Source organism: Gobio gobio (genome assembly GCF_949357685.1).
Source record: "Gobio gobio genome assembly, chromosome: 19".
NCBI lineage: Eukaryota > Metazoa > Chordata > Actinopteri > Cypriniformes > Gobionidae > Gobio > Gobio gobio.
In genome coordinates this window covers 30,929,355-30,953,103 of record NC_137112.1, presented here as the reverse complement: position 1 = coordinate 30,953,103, position 23,749 = coordinate 30,929,355, and the positions used below count along the sequence as shown (strand labels likewise).

General features: G+C 37.3%; 1 protein-coding gene across 4 annotated transcripts; it reads left to right on the top strand.

The window, feature by feature from the left end:
* The first annotated feature begins 544 nt into the window (after positions 1–544).
* taf4a (TAF4A RNA polymerase II, TATA box binding protein (TBP)-associated factor) lies at positions 545–23,511 on the top strand. 4 transcript variants are annotated; one of them, XM_079844481.1, is made up of 15 exons: positions 545–2,136; positions 3,560–3,699; positions 10,489–10,602; positions 10,730–10,822; positions 11,174–11,296; positions 12,646–12,735; positions 13,116–13,295; positions 15,175–15,319; positions 15,403–15,511; positions 19,702–19,871; positions 19,950–20,080; positions 20,345–20,470; positions 21,816–21,872; positions 21,965–22,084; positions 22,893–23,511. In XM_079844481.1, the coding sequence occupies exons 1-15, from the start codon at positions 1,431–1,433 to the stop codon at positions 23,058–23,060; spliced, it is 2,472 nt and encodes an 823-aa protein (XP_079700607.1). In that variant the 5' UTR covers positions 545–1,430; the 3' UTR covers positions 23,061–23,511. The 4 variants fall into 4 exon arrangements, 2 of the variants coding, with proteins under 2 accessions (XP_079700607.1, XP_079700606.1); XR_013818569.1 differs by having other exon boundaries at positions 571–2,136; positions 10,727–10,822; positions 20,181–20,470; positions 22,893–23,510; XM_079844480.1 differs by having other exon boundaries at positions 571–2,136; positions 10,727–10,822; positions 22,893–23,510.
* The last annotated feature ends 238 nt before the right edge of the window (positions 23,512–23,749 follow it).

Here is a 23,749-nt window from a genome sequence, read left to right as displayed (position 1 = left end):
TTTTTAATTTAAGAAATGTGTTATAATACCATAGACTACACGTAACTTATATACAACATTAAACAAATTTCCTCACCAACAATTTTTTTGATGAATAAAGCTTTGGGGAGAACTTTTAAGGACAAATGTAGGCTACAGCCTCTTATGCCAATTAAGAAAAAATGCTACTATATACTAAAATGATGACCACTAGACAGTCTCTAAGAAAAAGCTTTTTATTGGTTCATTCAAAGTCATCCCTTCATTGACTATCGTATTGCTATATTATATGCATAATGTGCTTGCAAAATAGTTTTTACCCTGAGGTAACGTTTGTGCAATAAATATTTAAACTCGATATCAAACTTGAAGAATTAAACTCGATATCAAACTCAGGAAAAGTAGCCGCTGCCCCTAGGTAACTTAGTGGCTAATGAGCATCCAAATAAACAAATATCAACACTATAGCATGCAAATGAACGAAGTAAACGTGAGGATACTGTAAGTCAAATGAGGTTTAAGCAGGGACCCTGTGCAGTAAGATGCAGTAGCACGCGTGCCCTCTATGGCCAGTCACGCTGGCAGAGGTGTGGCGCCTTTTCACGCTTTCAACACAGACGCTTCAAAACACGGGGCCATCTTGGGGGAAGACAGCCCGCTGTGAAGTTCACAGAATAGTCGCTACACGCTTTATAATCAACACATAACAAGCTAAGAGTGCCTCTAGATATACCCAAGAGCAATACGCGTATAAATCAACGGCTGTTTTTCAACTTCACAGGGCCCTTTTCTCGATGACAGACCGACTCTGACCGCGCTCCGCCAGAATCAACTGACGTTTCTCATGTCCCGCCTCCACGCAGGGAGACAACCAATGAGGATTCCGTAAAACTCTAGCGTAATGACGTTTCCGCTTCTGCGCGCATGCGCAATGTCATTTTGTCCAAAGCTCCTCACTGTTCACATCGAAGATGGCGGCAGGCTTTGACCTGCTATATAAGGATTTCTGTATTAAAAGAGTGGGAAAGAAACTTTTTACCGACACTTCAGGTTGTATTAGATTAGAAGTTTCCACATCTTGTCACAATAAGTTTGAGGTAAGCGCCCAGGCAGCCGGAAAATCACCCCGCTGACTCCGGGAAAAGAGGCAATTCAACTAGCTAATGTTGACATTCTGCGAGCTCTTGTACATATGAACATAATGAAAGCAGCTACTCTTCAAGTGTGTTAGATTATTATTTCTCCCAAGAGCATTGTTACTAGTGGACTTAAGGTGACACGGGCACTTGTCAAATTGACATTGTGACACGAGACTCCCCTTCACTCACGCTTGTTCCTTCGAAAAGCAGCAACTGGAGGGAAAAGCGGATGAAAACCCAAACTTCCTGAACTGATGTGTGCCAGAGGCACATATGGAAGACAGCTAAGGCGATCCGGCGTTTCTTAATGCTATGGTAACTACTTTGATCGGGACGTCCACAGTGCAAACTTTGAACGGAGGCAATGCAATGGATTCGCACACTGAAAGCGGCACTCCAGTGTCCAGTGGCCCATCATCATCATCATCATCACCACCAGACGAGGCTTCAACTTCTGTACCAGTTGTTAATAACGGGCCCGGGGTGGCGAAAGGACACGGAAACGTCACTGTCGCCCCAAGCCCAAACACAGTGATACAGTCTTCTTACGGGAATCCTCCAGCATCCGCAGCATCCAGTGCAGGACCCTCAGTGACGGTTGTCAGGCCATCTATGCAAACTGCTGGAACAGGTTTAACTATTAACGGGAGTAATAATAATACCACCGTTTTGGCGACTGTAGCCAATGTAGCGACCCCGGGGATGATTACTTCTACTACTACAACTTCTACTACAACGACACCTCTTTTAATGAACCAGACTCCTGCCTCTGTCTCCGCGAACAAGTCCGAGTCCCCTAAAACTATCATCCAGTCCGCCGGCGGCATGACGCTCGGTCCTGGAGTGGCCAAGGGGGCTGTTTTGCAGGGGGTTGCGAGAACAGCAGCTCCGGCAACTGTTGCAGCAGCAGCAGCAGCATCCAGCCCTGCCATCAGGGCCATTGCGCCACAGGTGTTAGCGCCCCGACTCCCTCAGAGTAACCCGGGCCAGAACATCCAAAACATCCAGCTACCTCCAGGTACCGTAACTCACAGTAGCTCTTAAATGTGTGTCTAATTATGTAAATCTGTTCAATAGAGGAAGTTGAAGAGATTGTTTTAACACCCATCTATGATCTCGTGTGAAGTTTGTTGTGATTGCGCGCCCTAAACTGGAAACACAGTAAAAGTGCATACAATAACAAAAGCAATTATAGTTTCAATCATTCAATTATAGTCAATTATTGTTTATACATCCTTTAGATATGCATAACTTTCATTCTTGTCAGACGGAATGACTGGTTCAGTCAACCTTCACTTTCATTGTATGGGAAAAAGAAAATCATTCCGCTAAACATTTGCTTTTGTGTTCAGAAGAAAGTTTTTACAGGTTTGGACCAACATGAGGATGAGTATATGATGGCAGAATTGTATTTATTTATTTTTGGTTGGGGGATCTTTGGGTATACATTCTTTAACCTTGCATGATGTCAAATTATTATGCATCTTCTAATTTAGTTTTTTCCTTTCAATTCAATTCAGTTCCTTTGATTTGAGATTCTTTGAGATTAGATCCTCCCATTCACTTTTTTATTGCTAAAAGTTTTGAAATCTAACTCTTTTCATATTAATAATGTGCTAATATACTTGTTTCCATCCTCTCTCATTCCTCTACCTTCTCTTTTAAGAGGCAGTTACACATGACTTTGAGCACACACAATTTCTTTGGACACTGCAACGGTCGTGATATGATGCCATGCTCTGCAGCATGATGTAAAAATACCAAAATGTAAAAATACATGATTTACTCCACCTTCCTGCAATGCTACAAACCTGCACTTTTAAAGTTTGTGTTCTTTTCATTCAAGAGGTCACGCTGTGATGAAACAATCTTCTATTGGTCACACGTCTTCGCGTGATACGAATTCACAGGTCAGAGTTTACCAAACTAGCAAAATGCAAAACTTCATTGTATAAGCTTGCGTTTCCGGTTTTAATCATTCACATGCATATAGATGGAATGAATAGTGTAGTGAGACGTCCTGTCTTTTACTTTCCCACAAGCACTGGTATTTTCTTCAGAAAATGCAAATCTGGTTATTCTCTTCCTAATGATTTTCTTTTTGACTGTATGCTCTGGTCATTCTGACAAGCCTGTTGTCTGGCTGGACAGAATCCTTGACAGATTTTTCTACAAGAGGCCATCTGGATTTTCCAACCAACAGTTTCTGTTCAGAGCACATCCGTTGGTTCACACGGTAACGGGAGATGGACTGTGTAGGGTTCTCAGTGTGCTGTGCAAATATAGGCCACCAACTGTGTGCTTTATTCTTCATGCCTCTAAGCAGAGCACGGTTGCCAGACTTGACTCCAGTCAGATCAATAGGAAAAGCTCACTAATGAATAACAATTTACATGGGAAGTGATGTCAGCCATTCTATATGTGTCTGTTTGTGTTTCCAGGTATGGTGTTGGTGCGTAGTGACAGTGGTCAGTTGCTGATGATCCCTCAGCAGATGTTGGCACAGATGCAGGCCCAGTCTCAGGCCGCCCGCCCTGCTGCCCCCACCAGCACCACCCCTGGGCAGATCGCCTCTGCACAGGTAATGCCACCTGACCACCCTCAATTGATTTAACATCAACAGTACACATTTCATAATGAATGGGGCTATGAAATACATTTGTAGTTATGTAGATTTCTTGTGTTCTAATATGTTATTAGATTAGGGATGCACCGATATGATTTTATCTTTGAAAGCCGATAACCAATATTTTGGCTGATAAATCTAATATAAAACAGGGTTCCCACTCGTCCTGGAAAACTTGGAAAATTTATGACAAATTTTCCAGTCCTGGAAAACAGATGAAAAATTGGAGAAAATGTAAAATGTCCTGGAAAATCTTGTTGTTGTCTGGGAAAATTCTTTTTAAAAAAGTAATTTCTTTAGCCGAGTATAAAGAGTTTATCGCTGGCCCAAACAATTAGCGCTAGTTGCAGAAAGCACATGTTCAGGAATGCTGAGTTTGATGCGTGTGAGTAGTATTTTTGAATAATGATGTTTAGTCTTGTGTTGCCACTCTCAGCCGTTAGCTAATGCTATAACTGCTCAGTGAATGTTAGCCCGTAAGCTGCTACCTAATCACATCATTTTGATATAAAGTCAAATTTGTGTGTTATAAAGTCAGAATTGCAAGATATAGTCAGAATTGCGTGATATAAACTCGCAAGTCTTTTCTTCACAATTGACTTTTTTGCGCACCCGTGAGTTTATATCTTGCAATTCTGACTTCTTTTCTCAGAATTGTGAGATCTAAACTGCAATTGCAAGTTATAAAGTCCAATTCTGAGGAAAAAAGAACTGCGACAATTTTCGCGTTTATATCACAAATATGTAAACTCGCAATTGCGAGAAAGTCAGAATAGCGAGATGAAAAGTCCCAATTACCTTTTCTTTCTATTCTGTGGTGTAAACAAGCTTCCATAGTCATAATGTATGATTAAGAGCTCATGTTGAAAAATGCTGGATTGTTAAGTCATGGCAATAAACTGTACGGCTTTTAAAGACTTAGGGTGTTTTCACACCTGAAAGTCCGCACCAAGGTCCGAACCGAAGTTCATGTTTTGATACATTTTATACAATCGGTTAGTTTTGGTTTGGTTTCAAATTGCAATCATGCGAGCGCACTAAACAACTGCACATGACACGCTTGCGTCCACTCGTCGTCATCTATGTGGGCGGCATCTGGACATTGATTGGTTTGTAAACGGACGTGTGTCTTTGACAAGAGTGAATGAACGGATGCATATCGTTGCCACTATTGAACACTGGCATTGCTGGACTATTTTCTTTTCGTTACGTTTAAAAGTGGACATTTCAAGCTTTATATACATATATTTCTCATGTTTATGAGACGAGTAGTTCCTGAGTTTGGGTTTATTTGAGACTCCAGTTCATGTGCAAAGCATGTGATCGCTCCCGCGATTATTGTCTGCTATAGACTATTTGCTTCTTATTTAATAAATCCAGGCAATTATCTGATTAAACGTTGATTAAAAGTAAGATACAATTTATACAAAACGAAATTCACATTAAAGAAAGGCTTTCTAAGCAAAATCATACAAAATTTCTTTCAAAATCATTTCTGACCTTCTGTCTTCTGACATATTGCGCATCTTTTCACTTGTCATAATCCATGTAGTCTAGATGAAATTTAAAAATAACATTATCATTTTTAAACATAAACAGGAACTTCCTGTAAATGCTCTGAGAGTCTGAACCATACAGAAAATTCTTTCACTCTAGAAACGAACCGAACCTTTGTTCAGTTTGATCTGGACCGAGACAACCTCTTTTCGTTGGACCAAATTTCGTCTGTTTGGTCTGGACCGTGGTCAGGGGAGGTTTCACACCTGTCATTTTGATTCAGACCAAACTGAAAAGTCCGAAAATCCAGACCAAACTAGGTGTGTGTGAAAGCGCCCTTAGAAAGCAATATTTGGCATGATCCTTGTCTTTTATTCCCGCCGTAGTAAAATTGAAAATGTCCTGGAAAAGTACTGGAAAATGGTTGCTGGAAAAGAGTGGGAACCCTGTAAAATTATATAAAAATTTGGATGAGCCTGATTACAAAAAACAAAAGTCTCACCATTAAAAGCCATGTCCCAAGTAGTGTTGTCAAAAGTAACGACCGCGATAACAAGTCGATACTGAAATTTAAAAAATGTTCTTTGAGCACTGTTGAGCAGAATCGTAAATACCTCTGACTGGCCATTGTGCTCACGCGCTCATCAAATATGTCTGTGATTGGCTACAATGACCAGCTCTTCAAAAACATGTTGTAAATATACATCAATGACGTTTTTCACAGATACACACGGGAACGTTTGAATGCAGGCGCCTATCAGCCTACCAGCCTACGTGCTATAACTGCTCAGTGAATGTTAGCCCGTAAGCTGCTACCTAATCAGCCTACGTGCGTTGATCATTGTAGCCTATCACAGACACATCCGATGAGCGCATGAGCACAATGGCCAGTCAGAGGTGTTTATGATTCCAGCTCTACAGTGCTCAAAGCGTCACATTTTTAAAATGTCAGTACCTACTTGGTATCGCGGTCGATACTTTTGACAACACTAGTCCCAAGCACTGTACAGTACAGTAGTTTAGTTTGAACCAGTGTAAGTTTTAAAATTATTTTTACACTCCTATGGCCAGCTTTCTTTATTTATATATATATATATATATATATATAAAAATCGATTGCCTTACAAATAAATAAAACAATGCCTAAATAATGCAAACAAGTCAGTGGACAACATTATTTGTGTATAAAGAATCAAAATGTATGTGCCATTGATAAACAAAATGGAATAGCCTCTGCATGGACGACAATTATAATTTTTTTTAATCTAAAATTATTATTACTGTTTCAAATTACAGCATTGCTGTTTGAGCTGCATGAGCAGAACCTGAAGAGTTTAATGAACACCGGGAAACTGAAGCACTTTGTTAGCGGGTTAATTAACTCAACCAAACACATCCTATATGAGATTAATGTGCTAGTCAGCATGTGTAACCTTTGTCGTGGTTTGCGCTCTTCCCATAACAACGCTAACACAAACACAGTTAAACAACTAAAATAACTAAACAACTTTGTGGCAACTAAACACAAAGAATTCACAACGTTTTATTAAAATAATGTTCTCATTATATTGAGATGGTGGCCAATGGTGACATTATATGGTGGCTCATATATTGTGCATCTCTTGCAGAAAAACTTTTAGACTGCTAAATAAAATGTATTTTGTTTTCATTTTAAGGATACATTTGTGTTGAATTTAACATGACAATAATAACAGTTAAGAAAATAGCGATGTTCAAAGGATAGTTCACCCAAAAATAAAAATTCTGTCAGCATTTACTCGCCCTCAAACTATTCCAAACCGGTATGAATTTCTTTCTTCTACTGAACACAAAACAAGATATTTTGAAGAATATTGGTAACCAAACAATTGATGGCCCCCAATGACTTCCATAGTATTTGTTTTCCATAAAATGGAAGTCAGTGGGGCCCATCATTTTTCAGCCACATAATTTTTGGGTGAATTATCCCTTTAAAGCAGGCTCTATTTGACCCTATGAATCACCCGTAGTTCATGCCAGGGTTGGCAGGTTCACGGTTATTCCTAACACTAAACATTATTTGTGCACAAAGCCATCCAATGTCAGCGCTTTCTGGGGCATTTTTTCCTGATTACAGCGAAAAGAACTTTATTAATAAAATTAATATATTATTAATAAAAAATAAATTTAATACTCATTATTGGTCATACAGATAAGAGTAAGACATTGTCTTTTTTTATTTGTGTACAGTCATAATAACAACAAAACGCCTTGCTTTTGTAAAATAAAGAAAGCAAACAGGGTGTGCTTTCTACCGTCTCAGTCTCTGTGAATGTCGTTATGAAATCTATAGAACGCTTGGAATGTCTACTTTTAAATTAACAAATTAAAATCAAAAACAAATATTCTCTGATTATGTAATCTGTATTAAACCATCGAGAGGTGCAATCTTTCGCATCTGAGCTCATTATCTGTAATGTGACTACACCTATGCGCAGCACAGGCTATTCATACAGTAATCGTCCATGTGTTTTTTTTCACTAACCAGGTTAAAATGTCATTTTCTCAAAAAGACAGACTACTACACACACATGCTGAAGTGAAGTGAAGAGCGATCTTAGACTAAGCCAGGATTAGGCCTTAGTTCAATCAGGGCATTTAAGTAGATTTATGAGCATGCCTTAGAAAAAACATTACTGGTGTGCATCTTGAGACAAAACAATGACACTGACGTATTTTAAGATATATCAGTGCAAGTCGCTTTCAGTTAAAACAGCTCAAACATACATTTTAGTCTTGGACTAGGTTAAGCCTTGTCTGTGAAACCGGGGATATAAGTAACAGGAATAAACACAAATTTCAGGGCATGTCAAAACATCTCCAGGTCCTAAAACCCCCCTCAAACGTCACCCCAGAGGGTTAATTATATATGCATGTTTACATTTTTTTAAGTCAACTTTATTTATATAGTGCTTTTTACAATGCAGATTGTTTCAAAGCAGCTTCACAGAGTTAAACAGGAAAATAATGCAACAGAGTTTGATTTGGCTGTACAGCCGCTCTGGAGAAAATGGTGATCCTTTCAATTATCATACAGTGACAATGTGGGCAGATCAGTAATTTAGTTGATGTATTTAATTTAGTTTAGTATTTAAATTTATTTGGATATTTAGTTGAAAATTTAGTGTCGCCAACTGAGCAAGCCAAGCCAAAGGCGACAGTGGCAAGGAACCAAAACTTCATCAGGTGTCCTAATGGAGAAAAAGAAAGGGAGAAACAAGGCTCAGTCGGGGTGCCAGTTCTCCTCTGGCCAATTAACAAACAGTGTATAATCTGGCAACTTTACAGGTCAGAGGTCATATTAGATTGAAATATTCGAAAGATCGGAGGCTTCACACCGGAGACAGGTTTATTAAGGATGACGTGTCGATTAAACAATTATTAAATAGGAATATTCAAAAGATCGGAGTCATCATGCCGGAGATGGGTTTATTGAGGATGCCGCATCGATGAGGCATTTTCAGGGGGAGTCTAATTGACACGGTCTCTGCAGACACTTCAGGATTGCGTTGGTCATGTCTGGGCGCAGGTCCACCATCTGACATACGACCTGGATCCGGCTGACTGCAGTAAACCTCGGGATAAACAAAGAGACTAACATTAGTGTAGATGCCATTCTTTTTATGATGTAACGAGTACATCAGGTGTTATGGGAAGTGTTCCCGGTTCTGGCTGACCTAGTTAATGCAGCCTAACAATCATTTAATTGAAGAAAAAAAAATGTTTTATGTGTATGCCATTGTAAAGAGATGTGTTTTTAGTCTAGATTTAAACTGACAGAGTGTGTTTGCTTCCCAAACAATGCTAGGAAGCCTGTTCCAGAGTTTAGGTGCTAAATAGGAAAAGGATCGACCGCCTGCAGTTGATTTTGATATTCTAGGTATTATCAACTGGCCAGAATTGAGACCGCAATAGACGTGGTGGAGTATAATGCGTTAAGAGCTCGCTCAAGTACTGGGGAGCTAAACCATTTAGTGCTTTGTAAGTAATAAGCAAGATTTTAAAATGTATGCAATCATGTTTAATAGTAAGCCAGTGCAGTGTTGACAGAACCGGGCTAATATGGTCATACTTCCTGGTTCTAAAAACTCGAGCTGCTGCGTTTTGGACCAGCTGGAGTTTGTTTACATGTAAACAAGTGCTTATGAAATCTACCTTATGTGCAACTGAGTGGTATACAAGCATTTCAGTTTTTATTTAAGTGTAATTATTATATCTGAAAATATAGTTTGGGCTCTGTTTTTAATTTTAACCTCTAATATTATTGCAATGTACCAAAAAAAGAGGTTTCTCAGCATTAGTTGGGAGAGATTTTTTTTAATTAAGAAAATCAAAGCATATCGACAGATATCATTCTGAATACTCAGCTATCGGTATCGGCTGAGAATGTTCTGCTGTGCTGAATAGTTATTTATCATATTTGTGGTGGGGCCAGTGACAATTTAGGCAAGGCAGGTAAAAAACTGAACTACTTAGCCAGTAGTTCTCACCCCACCACAAATATGATAAACAGCTGTTTTAAGCTACATAAATATGTATATATCTTTTGTTGAACATGCGTCTATTTAACAAAAATGTCAATAATATACACTACCGTTCAAAAGTTTGGGGCCAGTAACATAAAAAAAAATAAATAAAATAAACTTTTATTATGCAAGGATGCATACAATTGTTCAAATAAAATTTCTAATATTTTAAAATAAAACGGCTATTTTAAATTGTAATAATATTTAACAGTATTATATTTTTGGTCAAATAAATGCAGTCTTGGTGAGCATAATATAAACTTCTTTCATAACCATAAAAAATGTGCAGAACCCAAGCTTTTGAACAGTAGTGTAACTCATAAACACACTTTTATAGGAAACTATAGCATATAATGTGAAATATTACTTATTATAAATTCTACCCTTTCTAACTTATGCTTCCAAGGCTATAGCATGTAGTTTTGTGGCTCATCTAGGCCAGATAGTGTAACTTTGAGATTACATCAGCATGATTTGACACCTGTGTTCATTAGATCATTTTGTGACAACACAGCACAGGTCCAATAGGGTAAGTGGCAGTTTTTCCCAACTAGCCCAGAAATCTCTCACGCTGGCTCTGGGACATCAGGCCATCTCTATTGTTGAACCCTGAGATGATGTTTGAGAACTAGTTGGTATTTGAAGGACTCTCTCCTCATTGATGTCTGTCTGATTTCTGCAGGCACCTGGAACTCCTCTAATGGCCCGACAGGTTACCCCTACCACCATCATAAAGCAGGGCTCTCCTACACCCAGCAGTACGGCCACTACCACACTCCAGAGACCACCTGTACAGGTACAGAAGGCACATTATGACGAAACAGCCCATTAGAAATGACAGATTCAGTCTGCACTGTGAATTGTATTTTTCAGTTGGCTATCATCTTCTCTCTTCATACTCACTCTCTCTCGTGTGTCAGCAGGCCTCCTCTGTGGGTGCAGTGTTGTCAGTGCAGGCAGGAACTGCCCAGAGGACTGTGACTGCTGCCACGGGGACCACCGTCTCCTCGGCAACGGTGAGAGGCTGCGTTAACTTTGCAGTCACACAAAGACACGCTGGTTCACAAATGAAGACACGGTGCTGAACATTTAGCTTCATGCTTAAAGGCTTCTTGAAGGGTCTGTAAACTGACCCGATCATATATGTTTTAAGAGTTGTTAAAAAATTTCCAAGTGTAAACCTAAATGAGAAACTGTTTTCTCAGAGTGGGAATCCCCTGATATCCCAATTTGACGCAAGGCTCATGCTGTTAAATCTGAACCTGAACATTTATATGCGTCAAAGGGACAGTTGCAAGATAACCTTAAGCTACTGCAGGAGGAGTAAAACTGCTTTGTGCTAATGCAATCGCTTTTCTTTTTTATAGGAGACAATGGAGAATGTAAAGAAATGTAGGAACTTCTTGTCCACGCTGATAAAGCTGGCCACTAGCGGTAAGCAGTCATCAGAGACTGTCGCCAATGTTAAAGAGCTGGTCAGGAACCTGCTGGTGAGTCTCAGAGGTTGAGTATGTTTGCATGTTTTTGATTCTGTGGAAAAAACATTGACATTTTGTGAGTCATTATTAAAGATTTTTTTTTTAGATTTTAAAATGACAATACGTAAAAGCTGAATTGAACTGATTCTCTTTTAGTGACCATTTTTGAGGTTTATTAGATCAAAATGCAGTAAAATTAGTAGTATTGTAAAATATGATTACAATTGAAAAACTTTTCTATTTTAAAATGTAATTTATTCATGTGATGGTAAATTTATAATAAAATGCTGATTTGGTGCTCAAGAAACATTATTTATTATTATTGAAAACTGTTTAATATTATTATTATTATTATTCATGATTTTTTAATGAATAGAAGGTTTAAAAAAAAAAAATCTTGTAACAATGTAAACAGCTTTACTGTCACTTTTGATCAATACAATACTGAATAAAAGTATTAATTTCTTTGAAGATAAAAAAAAGTACTGACCTGATATAATTGTAAGAATTTAATTATATATATACAGTAGTGTCCAAAAGTCATGTCCGGCTTAGGACATTTTACATCTTCACCCTTTATTCAAATATTAATAAAAATCTGTTTTTGGTCAGGCTTTCATACAAAGAAATTTTGAACACATGCAAAACAAAAGAGAACCAATAAAATATTAGTAACTGATTTGGTTATAGTCAATAATATATGATTTCTTCTGTGAGCTTTTTGCATAGTAAAATAAAACCTGTACTTTGCCAAATAATTTTGTCGGATAAAGACCTTAACCATGTTTACTGTTTTGTTCTTTCCTCATATTTAAAATATAAAATGGTTTTATTAAACCTCATATTTTGATGGTTTAATCGAACTTGTAGTGTCATTAAAACAAATTCCTAAACCAGTCCTCATCTGGACATCACATTTGGCAACTACTATATACAATTGGATTGAAAATTGGTCATTGCAAATTATATTATCAGCATATTTTCAAGTTTAATTGAAAAATGAATTTAACATCTTGAATGTTTTAGTATATGATTTGACTTTCAATGACACCAACTCTTGAGTTTTGTTTAAAACCTGATGATCATGACTTTTTGTACAAAGGTGTTCACATACCGTACTGTATGTTCAAAAATGTGCTTAGTTATATAGAAATAGTAACAAATCTTATATATTTCTTATTCATTTTACATCATAACATTTCTTTGTTTAACATATAAAAAAATGATAAAATGTTTATTTTAAATGAACTCTATTTTTATGTGCTCTCTGGACCCCCCTGTATTGGTCCTGGGGCACATGAACCTCTAAATATACTAAAATGTCCCTATATGTGAGTTGTTTTTGCTTTTTTTCCCCTCAGGAAGGGGCGATTGAAGCAGAGGAGTTCACCAGCAGGCTCTACAAAGAGCTCAACTCGTCTCCTCAGCCTTATCTAGTGCCTTTCCTTAAGGTAAATTACTTAGAAACTGTAACTCAATTCAGTTTGAATGAATAGTTGTATTACAGATACAGGAACCATAATTACCTTTTATCAAATAGACAATTATCCTAAGTGGTTTAAAGTCCACTAATTGGAGGGAAAAATCATTTTTAGTGAGGCCTTTTTCACAATGCACATGTAAACAGCATGTTTATTTGGGAGGTGGTTTTAACACGTTGCAGCATTCACGCTGCCTGCACAAGCCGCATATTACTTAGCTGAAGCGTAGGAGGATATGGAGTTGCATTAAATCATTATTTGCAATTGCTTGTATGATTGTATAAAAACTTCATAATTGGGACAGTCCTATTGCCCACAATTAATCTTTCCTCTTCAATGCATTTCCTCAGAGGAGTCTTCCAGCTCTGCGACAGCTTACTCCTGACTCCACAGCCTTCATCCAGCAGAGCCAGGCCCTCCAGGCATCCGCTGTGGTGCTTACCAGCCCCAACACTGCTGGAGCCACCGCCACAGCCCCTCGCACGCTCATCCAACCTGCCCTCAGCAACTCCAGCCAGACCGCCTCTCTGGTAAAGACATCTACATGCATAATTCACCTCATGTGTTTTTTAGTGAGGGCAAGGACACTATTGGGATAATTAATACTAACAGCATATTGCAGGTAAAATTAGGTGTTTAGTCTTAATTTACACTGGGCTTAATGATTGGAGTTTTAATTGCTTTAGTACATAGTTTAAATGATGTTGAAGGGTAATGCCTGCCTGTATTTGCCTTGTGGCAAAGTATAAAATCATTCTGAGCTGTGTCATTTAATACAAAGGTAAACATCATATGCATATCATTATAATTAGCTGGTGTTTCTTACACACTGGTGCAGAATATTGACTGTTGGCAGTAAATTTCTGGACCTGACAATGGATGAGGGTTGAGATTGTGAACTGGTTCTTATTCAGAAACGGTTCCATTAAAAAAAGGGACTAAATGATTTTATGACATGGATTTGTTAATGTTTTTTGAATGTCTGCATTGTTAACCAAAGTGGGCTGAACATCATTCGAAAATGCTACAACACAGTTTTGAATCACTTGTTTATGGTTTATGTGTACTTAAGAATGATGAGACTTAAATCAGTATAACATTCTTGTTCATATAACAATTTTTATATACACATTCAGGACTGAGTTTTGTTGAAGTAGATCAACCCTCTACAGACACTGAAAGTCACCATTGGCTAGTACATTTTATTTTACTCGCCAGTCTTTTTACATGCAGTGCAAGATGCAAATGAAAAAGTTCTATATAAAAATAATATCAAACTACAAGAAATAGCACAAATAAGCACAATAGAAAAAAGTTTATCAATTAAATATAGATGAATCCTAATTAAAGTTATTCAGTCAAGAGCAGTGAGTGATTTTTTTTTTGCTGTTGCTGTGAGTTTTTTTGTTTGATTAACATTAAAAACAGAGACAACAGCAACAGGAATATTAGTCTGCTGTCAGTTTAAGACACAATACACCGATGCAATATACAGAAACTGTACACATGTTTCAATATAACTGACTATGTTTACTAGGATACTTTCCAAGATGGGCATTTTGACAATTTTGAATGAAATTGTCCGTTCAAGCGCAAGAAGATGTGAAAGACTGCAATTCAGTATACTTTCTAGGCTTTCTGTCAGACGTGCAAGAGCTATCTTTCTCATCTTCTTGTGCTTGAATTTTTAAATAGGCAAGGCTAAAAAAATGCAAATGGTGAACTTTTATGACGATACAGCACTGGCCTGACCGGGACAGTGACAGTAAATTCTCTTTACATGGCATGTGTAAAAGCCTCTCCTTTCTCACGTTGAGTGTCTCAGCCATAGGCGGTGCGCGAAGCTCAACAGACAGTGAGATTATGGCTATATCTTATTTTTCCCCTCTAACTCAATCACAGGCAAGTGAAAATCGTACAATTTGCTTGCCATTGGCTAATTAAAGATATTTTTAGTCACCTAGTGTGAAATTTGGTCGCATATGCAAGTGATTTACGGTTGAATGCGTTAATAAAAACATTAAAATATTTTATGAAAAGTATCAGTAGTAAAAGTGGTATTTGTAAAAACAGTTTAAATTAGAGTCCCTTTTCTCATATTAAAGCATAACAATTATAACTATTATTATTGTTATTATTATTTATATATAAACAAATAGTTAAATCTATACATGATCAATAATAATGAATAAATAATTATTTATACATTAAAAAAGTATTTAAAAACAAATGTACATGATCAATAAATATGAGATGTATATATTATGCAGCATTGGCCCAACAGGGCAAATGACGGTTCTATCAGCTGTCCCAAAACTCTCTGCAATCCATCTTTATTGTTGAGCCGCACCAGTAAAATCTTCTCCATATGTTTGTAATTATAGAATTACATTCAATGTCTTTGTTTAGGTGTTGCAGCCTCCACAGCAGGGGGCAATAGTGAAGCCCCCTCAGGTTACCCTGACAACCACTCCTATGGTAACGCTCAGGGGTCAGCCCCACAGCCACATAGTGGTGGGTCAGCCTCAGGTGCAGCTCAAACAGATCCAGACAGGTGAGGGTGTCTGTCAGATCCATCACTGTCTGATTCGTTTTTCATAATACAGTGACAGAAAATGTAACCTTTCTCTCTTTCAGTGGCAATGAAGCAGGGTGTGGTGAGCGGCACTAAACTGGGTCCCGGCTCTGTGTCTGTAGCGATAGCTCAGAAGCATAAAGCCAAGGATGGTGTTGGAGGAACTTTCAGGTTTGTATTGTTGTTTATTCAACTTTTGAATGATCTTGTATGAGACAATGTGAAATGCAAGTATGCAAGTTCCAGCAGCCCAATAGTGGTTTACATAGGGTCATGGCCATCTTAAGTGAGATTTCAAATCACAGAGGGCATATTAGTTTGGTCCGAATGGCACTGCTAACAGCATATATGCAACAGTTGTGCATCAAACTTAACAGGAAGTAGAGAATAGAGTACCCACGAGGCATTGTGCAAAACATGAGTACTACACAACGTGTGTTAAAAGTGATAAGTGCGTTTTCATTTGATTTAACTCATCTCAGAAAGTAGTTTCTGCATGAAATATGAAAGTGCCATTATCAAGACCACAGGTCACATAGTGTGTAATATACATTTTTATACATATATTATGTACAATTATAGTATTTATTAAAGGGTTAGTTCCCCCAAAAATGAAAATTCTGTCATTAATTACTTAATCTCATGTTGTTCGACACCCGTAAGACCTCCGTTCATCTTCGGAACAGAAATGAAGATATTTTAGTTGAAATCTGATGGCTCTGAAAGGCTTCCATTGGCACAATGCACGGTCCACTCTCAAGACCCTTAAAAGGTACAAAAGACGTCGTTACAAAGTCCATCTCACTACAGTGGTTCTAAAATAACTTTATGAATCGGCGAGAATAGTTTTTGTGCGCAAAAAACCCCTAAATAACGACTTGTATAGTGATGACGATTTCAAAACACGGCCACATGAAGATTCGAAGCTTTATGAATCAGCGAGTCGAATCAGCAGTTTGGATCGCCAAATTTCAGCAGTTTGCCGGTTTGACACGCGATCCGAATCATGATTCGACTCACTGATTCATAACGCTTCGAAGCTTCATGAGGCCGTGTTTTGAAATCGTCATCACTATGTAAGTCGTTATTTAGGGTTTTTTTGCGCACAAAAACTATTCTCGCCGATTCATAAAGTTATTTTAGAACCACTGTAGTGAGATGGACTTTGTAACGACGTCTTTAGTACCTTTTAAGGGTCTTGAGAGTGGACCGTGCATTGTGCCAATGGAGGCCTTTCAGAGCCATCAGATTTCAACTAAAATATCTTAATTTCTGTTCCGAAGATGAACGGAGGTCTTACTGGTGTCGAACGACATGAGGGTAAGTTATTAATGACAGAATTTTAATTTTTGGGTGAACTAACCTTTTAATATTTTGAATGAGCTTTTATTTGTGTATTTTCGCTATTCATTTCAGGTTTTAGTAATTTTGCAGTGCTTTTGTCAGTTTTATTAGTTTTTAATATCTCTATTTAGCTTTATTTTATTTCAGTTTTTGTAATTTTATTACTTCATGTTGTCTTGAAAAATGTTGTCTTAACAACTAACTTATGTCATTTAGTTTTCAAGGCAACGTTTTCATTTAAGTTTTTTCATCTAATATTTATATTTTAGCTTTATTTCCATTGACAAGAACTTATTATAATAGTTTTAGCTAACAATAACAACTCTGTACTGAACATTATACAGTCAAACCAAAATGTATTCAGATACCTTCAACATTTTCTCACATTATCACAGTTCATTTGCTATAGTTTAGAAAATGATAATAAAATATGACAAGAACTCAAGTTAAACTGTGTCAGGACAAATTCATATTGATAAATGTCAGATAACTTTGATAGAAAGGTATGTAATGGATTACAATCAACCAATCAGCTGTTACATTTAAAGAGCACCTATCATGGAATTTTGAAATGTACCTTTCATGTAGTGTGTAACATAGATCTAAGTGAACGAAAACATCCTGCATAGTTTGAAATATGACAGGGCACCGTATATATAGTTATTTTCTTTCAAAAGTAAGAGTCGACTCCGAGTCATTTTTAAGAATCGTTAGAAGACCGAAGCTTTTTCTCTGACTAGATGACGTCAACTTGTCAAGTTATTTGAATACGATACGCCCACTTATTGCGCTCCAAGACGCCAGTGAAAACTAGAAAACATCATGGCGACGAGACGCTGTGTTCTGAAGTGCTACTCAAAAGCAACTTTTTTCATCTGCCCAAGGATGAGCATTTGAAGACTAAGTGGCTTGAAGAAAAACCATACATCGTCGCGATTGAGTGTTTATAAGTCGTCAAATGTATGTTTCGCGATCTCAGGAAGCTTTTATTATGGACTTTTATTATGGCACATGGTATCTTCTTCGTCTGTCTGTACCATATATGGACTACATGTGCACAGAGCGCCCTCCGGCTGCCAGGATGAATTGAAAACAACACATAAGAGACTCAATCGCTCATGATTACCGGTAGGCTATATCTGCGCATTTTGAGAAAGTATTGAATAAAAAATACTCCTCTGTTTAGAAATTTGACACAGACATATGATAATCTATCAATATGTCTCCTCATCTGCACACTTTTGAACTAAAAGCCCTGAGGGATGTTGATTTGTCGCGAGTCTTCGTGAGGAGAATAGAGGAGTTTTTTTATGAATGAGATCAGCTGAGGCTCATATTACAATCAAACGGTACAGACGCGGTTTTCACAATCATAACTCCTGACACATATTAACAAATTACTGTCACTATAAGACTTTGATGGGCGTTCCGTTTCCGAAAATATCTGCACAGACTATACCAATCACAACTGACTGGGTCATCGGACCAATCACCGCAGATTAGCATCACGTAAAGGCGGGGTTTTGAAAAGTGAATCACTAAAGGAATCATTTGAGAATCGCTGTCAAAACAGGTAAAAATAAATGCATATTATAAGAAAACTAAAGTCTTTTTTGTCATTGCATGCATGCAAAACTGTTGTTGGGGACTTCTAAAACAATATTTGGAACATTTTAAATGCCATGATAGGTGCTCTTTAAGTACACAATTAGATAATACCAATTTAGGTCAACCAATTACCAAGCAATGCTTAATTTTGTTCAGTCTGTGGTGTAAAATGTCGCATTAGCAAGTAAAAAAAAAAAACTTAAGCAAAACATGGTCAGGTCAAAGTGTCTGAATAATTTTCAAACACTTTTATACATCCCACATTTTTATACATTTTTCTGTTAGTCCACTGTATGAAGAATTTTTGGGTATAATGTTTACTTTATTTTGCTATCCTCACTTACATAAATGAACTATAGTGGCTTCCACCCACCAGTAAAAAATGATATCTGGTGTCTGAATAATTTTTGGTTTGACTGTATATGTGTGTGTATATAGAGACAAAAAAGACTACATCTATTTGAAGTTGATAGATGATGTTTGTGTGAATACTCTCCAGAACAGATATTTTGAAATACTGTAATTCCGTGTATATCCGGGTTACGCGCTGTCTGAGAGGCGTCTTTATGCGCACGCTTCGGATGTGTCAGTCAGCTCGGGTAAGATCGCTTACATCAGCATGAGTGTGAAAATCACATTTCACTGGTTCAGACTCACAAAGAATATTCACAAAGCTGTGCTTTACAACGATACTTGTGCTGAGGGGAAGCACTAGTCGTCGAGAAGCGAGTAGAGAAAAACAGCAATTTTTCCATAATTATCAAAACAAAGGAAAGGGATTCCTCTCAGAAAATTTACAAATAAATATAATTTTAGATGTTTAATTACTATTTGGAGCATTGGGATCGCTGTGCAAGGGCTTTATGAACTAATTTTTGTGAAACATTCTGTGACATTTTTCACTTGTTTTGCCTTTAGCTCGTAATTAGCCCATGTGCATTTCGTCTCATTTTGCCAGCACGGGTCACATTTGTTTTTACAAGTATATTATCAACATGCCTGAAATATTGTCTGTGTTTGTCGGAAAGACTGAATGCTTCTCCAGAGAGCAATCCTTTTATTTTTAATATTTAAAAATGTTTGTGTGCTGCTCGTCCCTGTGTGTGTAATAAGCAGAATGTACAGATGGGCACGAGTGCATTTGATATTTAAATAATGTGGTGCTGGATGTGAAAATGATAACTGCATCGGGCTAAAAACACTTGCTTTGCGCCGGGTGTATGATAGGGCCCTTAGTGTGTGTAGGGTCTCCAAGAATCAGCGTTAATCTTTGGCATCAGAGCAGTTATGCGATGTCAGATTTTAGCAAGGGCATGTTTATTACAAGTATTTTGAAGTCATAGTTTTGTAGCATTTGTACAATTGGAGAAACAAACTCAACTCAACAAAAACTGCCTAAATCTGTACAGGGATGATGACGACATTAATGACGTGGCCTCAATGGCTGGCGTTAATCTTTCGGAGGAGAGTGCCCGTATCCTGGCCACCAACTCTGAGCTGGTCGGCGCGGTCACGCGGTCTTGTAAGGATGAAGCTTTCCTCTCCGCCAGTATGCTACAGCACAAGATACTAGAGATAGGTGAGATTTCTAGTTATGTCAAAATCTTGTATTTGCTGTTTTACCATAGCTGATAGTTGTTGCCCTGTATGTTGTCAGGCCAAAGGTTTGGAGTGACAGAGCTGGGTCCCGAGGTTGTGAACATCGTCTCTCATGCCACTCAACAGAGACTGCAAAACCTTCTAGAGAAAGTCTCATTGATCGCCCAGCAAAAGAACATGACTTACAAGGTAAGTCTGCAGACCCAGTTGTGCTAGTAGTGGGGATTGTACTTGCTTTTGCAATATTTTAGCTTGTATTTTTAGTAACATTTTTATATTTCTTTACCAGAAACACTTTGTTGAGCCCTGGATAGGTCTCTTTTATGTCAGGCTTGGAATCCAGGGGCCGTTGTGGATTTTGGTCTCAAAAGCGAGACACTCCATCCTTTGGGTGACAGCTTTCGTTTTGAGCCTCAAGGCTGTGTGTAATGTTAATGATGTGTGTGTGTGCAGGAGGATAGTCGGTATGAGCAGGTGGAGGATGTTCGCTCTCAGCTGAAGTTCTTTGAGCAACTTGACCAGTTGGAGAAACAAAAGAAAGAGGAACAGGAGAGAGAAATTTTAATGAAGGCAGCTAAGGTTAGTAAAGCACCTCCAGCATACTAACTCACTCACACACGCACACACACACACACACGCAGTCTTCCAAAACTCAGTGGTAATTTTTTTTTCTCACACCACAATGGATTTGATTTTGTTGATGCTTGCGATTCATTATCTATGATTAATGGCATTCTTTTATTTTCAAACAAGATACAGTGCATCCAGAATGTATTCACAACGCTTCACTTTTCCCACATTTTATGTCACAGCCATAAACCAAAATGGATTAAAATCGTATTTTTTTTCCTAAATTCTACAAACATGTACTGTACTGTACATGTACATGCCCCCCCCCCCCCCTTTGTTATTTTTAATACACTTGCAAAGATTTCAAACACACTTCTTTCACGTTGTCATTATGGGGTATTGTTTGTAGAATTGAGGAAAAAATTCCCTGTGAATACTTTCCGGATGCACTGTACTGATTCAATGCATCACAGTATAATATATGGATTCCAATATGACATTGTGTGCAAAACGTGAGAAAGACTCTGTGTTTCACTTCACTTTTGTCCAGAAGCTTCTCTGGGTGCACTGAGTTTCAGAGTTGATGCTGATTTATACGCTCTGCTTCTTTATGAACTTGAATGTATGAAATTATATGAATGAACACGCATAATAAAACAAAACAAAACTGATACCTGGAGTATTAAAGCTGTATCATTAGACAAGTAGACAGAAGTAAAATAACTGTTTTCATTACAAATTTAAAAATCATACTCGCAGTAAATATCACCCACATCTATAATACCACCCATTAATAGAAAAGTTAATGTAAACATAAACATTTTAATGCAGAGGAATGCAGACTAACTGAAAAAACAACATCTTTATACATGTACACTACCATTAAATGTTTGTGGTCAGTAAGATTTTTTTTTTGAGAAATTAATACTTACAAAAGATTTCTATTTCAAAAAAAATGTTCTATTCATCAAAGAATCCTATCCTATATAATGTATATGTTTTCACAAAATGTTAAGCAGCACAACTGTGTTCAACATTGATAATAATAAGACATATTTCTTGAACTCCAAATCAGCATACTAGATGCTGTTGCATAACTTTACCTTTGTCCACTGTATTTATATAGACATGCGGTTATTTATATATTTCTTCCACACAAATTGCATAATCTTTTTATTCCGTAGACAGGAACTGTATGCATTAATGCATTGACAGTGAAAAATTTCGGAGATTATTCACAATTACATATTTGAATTGATTGACAGCCTTAATTTTTTACATATTCATTTGATCCCAGCAGATGTGTCTGTGTGTTTTGACTGTTGATCCTCTAATTGCTATTTATATTTTGCAGTCACGCTCGCGACAAGAGGACCCCGAGCAGCTGCGGCTGAAACAGAAGGCCAAAGAGGTAAGATGGCACACTTGAAATGTTTATCTTGTCAGAGGACCATTGTGTTTGATTATGGGTCAGAGCTGATGTATGTGTGCGTGTGGCTACAGATGCAGCAGCAGGAATTGGCTCAGATTCGACAGAGAGACGCCAACTTAACGGCGTTGGCGGCTATCGGACCCAGAAAGAAAAGAAAACTGGATTCTCCTTCATTTGGGACTGATGCAGAGGTACGAAATATCTCTCCCTCACCACGGCAGTCTGCTCCTTCTTCTCCTTCTGTCCCCCTCTGTGCCCTCTTTAAATCATTTAGCTCCTGTTGGGCAGGTTTGAGGTGTCAGGTTGTGCTTCAAGGGTCTCAGATTGTCACAAATGGCAGATGGGACAGTCTAAAGGCATAGTAACAGTCATTTTCAGCTAATTTTTACTCAATTAAAAAAAATATATTCCTGTATCATGCTACTTATATTACATTAATTACATTTTTCAGAGAAAACAAATCACAATTTTAAAAATAGAATTCTGTGTCATGTTATTTTTATTTGATTTTAGTTTATCAATATTTGTTTAATATTTATTACTCTATATTCTAAGTCACATTTGACTAGTTTTGATGTATGGAATATATTTTGTAATTTTTTTGTACATTTCATTCTCACCTAAACTTCTCTTTTTTTCCTCAAAACGTCAGAATTCTGAATATTCTGAATATTTTTCCTCAGAATATTATATTATAGTGTTATAGTAATTATATTATATTTTTATGATATTTAATTAAAAAAAAAATTAAAGAGAAAAATTCACAATTTTAAAAATACTTGAAAAATTGAATTCTGTATTTTTATTTGTTTATTTATGTTTATTTTATATTGCATTTAAATTATATTACCATATATTATTCACAGAAAAATATTTTTTGTAGAACTGTAACTATTGAATTACTCGTATTATTTTTTATTTATTTATCAATATCAGTTTAAAAAGATGTTGGTTCAAACAGTTTAGCACTGGTGTCAAAGTTTGTGTGTATGTTGACAGGGCTCAGGTTTGTGCACAAGTGCATCCGGGGGCTTAAATGCAGGAGCGTCGAGGCAGTTCACTCGCCAGCGCATCACGCGTGTAAACCTCAGGGATCTGCTCTTCTGTCTAGAGAACGAGAGAAGCACCAGCCACTCGCAACTGCTCTACCGAGCCCTTCTCAAATAGCAGATAGCCCACGCCCTTTCCTCATTTCAGTCTTTAGGGCTCGCACCCTCATTCTTTCTGTCTTTTTTACTGTTATTATCATTCTCTTTGTCATTCCCTTTTCGTCTTTCTTTTTCTCGCTTTCTGTCACTGTCTCACATACTCACACATACAGTGATACATTTTCCTTTGCTTTCTTGAGCTGATTTGTGCTCTTCTGTTTCATTCTCTGTTTTCTTTTAAATCTTTTATTTTGCCTTGTTTTTAGCTCTCTGCCCCTTTTGGATTTTACTCTTTAAATTGTGTTAAAAGAAAATTGCAATTATATATCATATGTTTTTCATAGAAGGTGGCTTTGTAATGTGCAAATTACCTATGTAAAAAAAGAATTCACAGTGGAACTACCCATTCATTTTATATTTGTGTTTTTATAAAGATGTTTTAAGAAATAAAAGTGGACAAAGTTTCTATAAAATCTTTGGTGGTGTGGTTTTATATTATAACAAGTAATGCTATAAGAATTCCTAATTGCTATATTCATTTAAAGCAAACGGGTTCATTTAGACCGTTTACTAATATAGGATTCAGATACATGACTCCTGATTTGTTTGCATCATCGCTCATACAATGTTCCCTTGCTCACCATTTTATGTGTTGTAGTGAAAGTTTAATTCAGATATAACGTTTATCACTCAAAACGGGTTTTCTGT